Here is a 3,125-nt window from a genome sequence, read left to right as displayed (position 1 = left end):
AGAGTGGAAAGTTGAAGTTCGAATATCCCGAGAAAAAACTGCTAGTTTTGCAAGAAATGCCTTCTAGATTTCATAAAGATTCAGAACCGTTTGCCCTGCACCCTGGAGACAAAGGTTGAGTTTGTTTGGGTGAGCGGTGATGTCAGCTAGGAACATAAGCTTACACACCCATTTGTCATCATCCAGTTCAGGGTAGCTTTGTCCTTGTTCCGACAAAAAGGCCTTGATTGCATCAAAACAGTTTACAAAGTGGATCAAAACCTTGCCACAACTTAGCTGCAACTTAGCTACCGGACATTGCTGTGAAGTGGAATGTCGTTATATGCACTGTCTATCTCTTCTAACAGTGCTTGAAACTGTCTGAGAGTCAAAGCAGATCGAGCAACAAGGAAATTCACAATTCGCACCATGGTATTCATCACATTCCTAAGCTCTGAATTAGAAACTTTAGCGCACAGGTTTTCTTGATGGATGATACAGTGAAATTTGACTGTCAGGTGCCAAGTTTGGTCTTCAAGTAACTTTACAAATCCCTTCTGTTTTCCGACCATGGGAAGAGCACCATCTGTTGTCACACAAAATATTTTTCTGATGTCGACTCCTCATTCTTCAAAATGGTTTACAAACATTTTCACGTTATTCTCCCCCTTTGTTGTGCCATGCAGGGGTTTTAGGCAACAAAGTTCCTCCCAGATTTCATCAGAAGCACAATATCTTGCAACAACTGCCAAATGTGGAACACCATTTATATCCACACTCTCATCAAGTGCAACGCTAAACACCACTGTGTCTTTTAATGCAGTTGTCTGCTTTTTGCTTATGTTTTCTGCCATTTCACTCACGTGTCTCTCAACTGTCCTGGCAGAGACAGGCAGTTCTTTTATTCTAGATAGGATCATGTCTTTATTTGGCAAATCATTGAACAAGACCTCCGAACTAATGAAGTAAGCTTCTTTTATATATTCCCCATCTGTAAATGGCTTTCCGTTTTTTGCAATGCACTGTGCAATTTTGTAACGTCCTTCTGTGGCTTGATTTGTACTTAAACTTAAGCATTTAAAAACACTGATTTTCTTCGTGTATCCTGTTACTGACTTTTTGATTGATTCAATTCTGTCTGCTTCATCAAGAAAGGTTTGCTCATGCTTCGTTTGAAAATGTCAGACACTTGATGTGCGATAAACAACACTTTCACAACATAAAGCACAAACAGCATGATCCCTCTTTTGAATAAATCCAAATTCGTCTGTCCAAGAAGGCTGAAATGTCCAGACATCTAACGTTGCTTTCTTAGGACCTGACATTTTGTCAAATGTACCCTTCAACTTCAGGGGGAAAAAACAATCATGAATGACAGCAGCACTGGGCTCTTCCTGGGCTGGGGCTGTCAGTGGCATTGGGCTGGGATCAGGAAGGAATTTTCTCTCATAGTCAGAATGGTATGGACTGCTGGGGTATTTGCGTTCTTTTGTAGCAGGAGACTTGGCCCTCTTCCTTGAATCTATCTGTGTTTTAAGAATCCTTGTAGTGGCAGGACAGTGGGAGCCGCCATCCCCTGGCTGGGGCTGGTGCCCAAGCTGGGCTGGGGCAGTTGGCAGTGCCCAGCTGGGCCTGGAGATGGGGGCACCAGGCTGGGACCTGCGCAGGGCTGAGGCCAGTAGCAGCACCCGGTTGTGGTTGGGGCTGTTGATGGCATTGGGATGGGGTCGGGCCGAAGCAGGGCTGGGGCTGGAATGGGGCTGGAGCCATGGACAGCACAGGGATGAGGCCAGGTCCACCCGACAGTACATGGCTGGAGCTGTGGACAGCATGGGGCTGAGGCCAGGTCTGCCTGGTAGCACATGGCTGGGACCGTGGGCAGCACGGGGCTGGGGCCAGGGCCCACCGGCAGCACGGAGCTGGGTCCAGAGCCCAAGCCATGGGCAGCATGGGGCGGGCCCCACCGGCAGCATAGGGCTGGGGCTACAGTCCCAGCCATTGGCAGCGGGGGGCTGGGTCCAGGGCCCACCGGCAGTGTGGGGCTGGGGCTGGAGCCCAGGCTGTGGGCAGCGTGTGGCTGGGGCTGGGGCCCACTGGCAGCCTGGGCTGTGGGCAGTGCAGGGCTGAGGCCAGGGCCCACCAGTCACACAGGTCTGGGCCCTGCAGCAGCACAGGGCTGAGGCTGCAGCCAGGTCATTGCCAGCGCTGCAATGGGGCCACAGGGCTGGGGCAGGTGGTGGTGGTAGTGCCGGCTGGAACTGGGCCCACACAGGTCTGGGACCTGCTGGCAGCAAGTGGCTGACACAAACTGCGGCCCCATCCCCACACTGCTGATGGCCAGGCTGCCAGCCCCAGCCCCACACTACCAGTGGGCCCTGGCCCCAGCCCCATGCTGCCCACAGCCTGGGCTATGGCCCCGGCACCAGGGCCAGGGCCAGGGCCAGGGCCAGGGCCGGGGCCGGTGGTGGTGCCAGGGTAGGGTTGGGCCCAGGGGCTCTTACCCGCCTGGGGTCAGTGATGCAGTCAGGTTGTTCTGGAGCTGGGGTCCAGCTGTGGCAAGTCTCTTCTGCTTGGGTCAGTGGCAGCACAAGGCTGTTCCCAGGCAGCCACATACTGCTCAATCTGGTCACGGCTCTTCCCATCCCTTAGGGCAGGAAGCAGTCTGCGTGCCAATAAGAACCATGCTGCATGCCACCTTTGGCACGTGTGCCATAGGTTGGTGCCCCCTGCTCTGAAGTATGCTTTCCTGACTGTGTATGGGGTATATGGGGTGTTTTGACCCACATTTTTGAGTTCCCAGGAGCTGACAGAGAACATGATTTCATAGATTTCATAGACATTAGAGCTGCAAGGGACCTCGGAAGATCATCGAGTCCAGCTCCCTGCCCAAAGGGCAGGAAGTCAGCTAGGGTCATAGGACCCCGGCAAGATAAGCATCCAGTTTGCTCTTGAAGGTGTTCAATGTAGGTGCTTGAACCACCTCCGGCGGCAGGCTGTTCCAGACCTTGGGGGCTCGGACAGTAAAGAAATTCTTCCTTATGTCCAGCCTGAAACGGTCTTGTAGTAGTTTATGACCATTCAACCTAGTCGTCATCCCTTGGGGTGCTCTGGTGAACAAACGTTCCCCCAGATACTGGTGGTCACCC

At 52.5% G+C, this 3,125-nt stretch overlaps 1 protein-coding gene across 1 annotated transcript in view; it reads left to right on the top strand.

Moving 5' to 3' along the window:
• The first annotated feature begins 1,436 nt into the window (after positions 1-1,436).
• Positions 1,437-3,125, top strand: part of RGS21 (regulator of G protein signaling 21) — a 27,854-nt gene continuing 26,165 nt past the window's right edge. Inside the window, exon 1 of the mRNA XM_006026502.1 lies at positions 1,437-1,454. Coding sequence (XP_006026564.1) covers positions 1,437-1,454 — 18 coding nt within the window. The remainder of the gene's footprint in view (positions 1,455-3,125) is intronic.

Source organism: Alligator sinensis, unplaced genomic scaffold (assembly GCF_000455745.1).
Source record: "Alligator sinensis unplaced genomic scaffold, ASM45574v1 scaffold761_1, whole genome shotgun sequence".
NCBI lineage: Eukaryota > Metazoa > Chordata > Crocodylia > Alligatoridae > Alligator > Alligator sinensis.
Note: the sequence above shows the minus strand (reverse complement) of the source record. Positions and strands in the feature narration are given on the sequence as shown.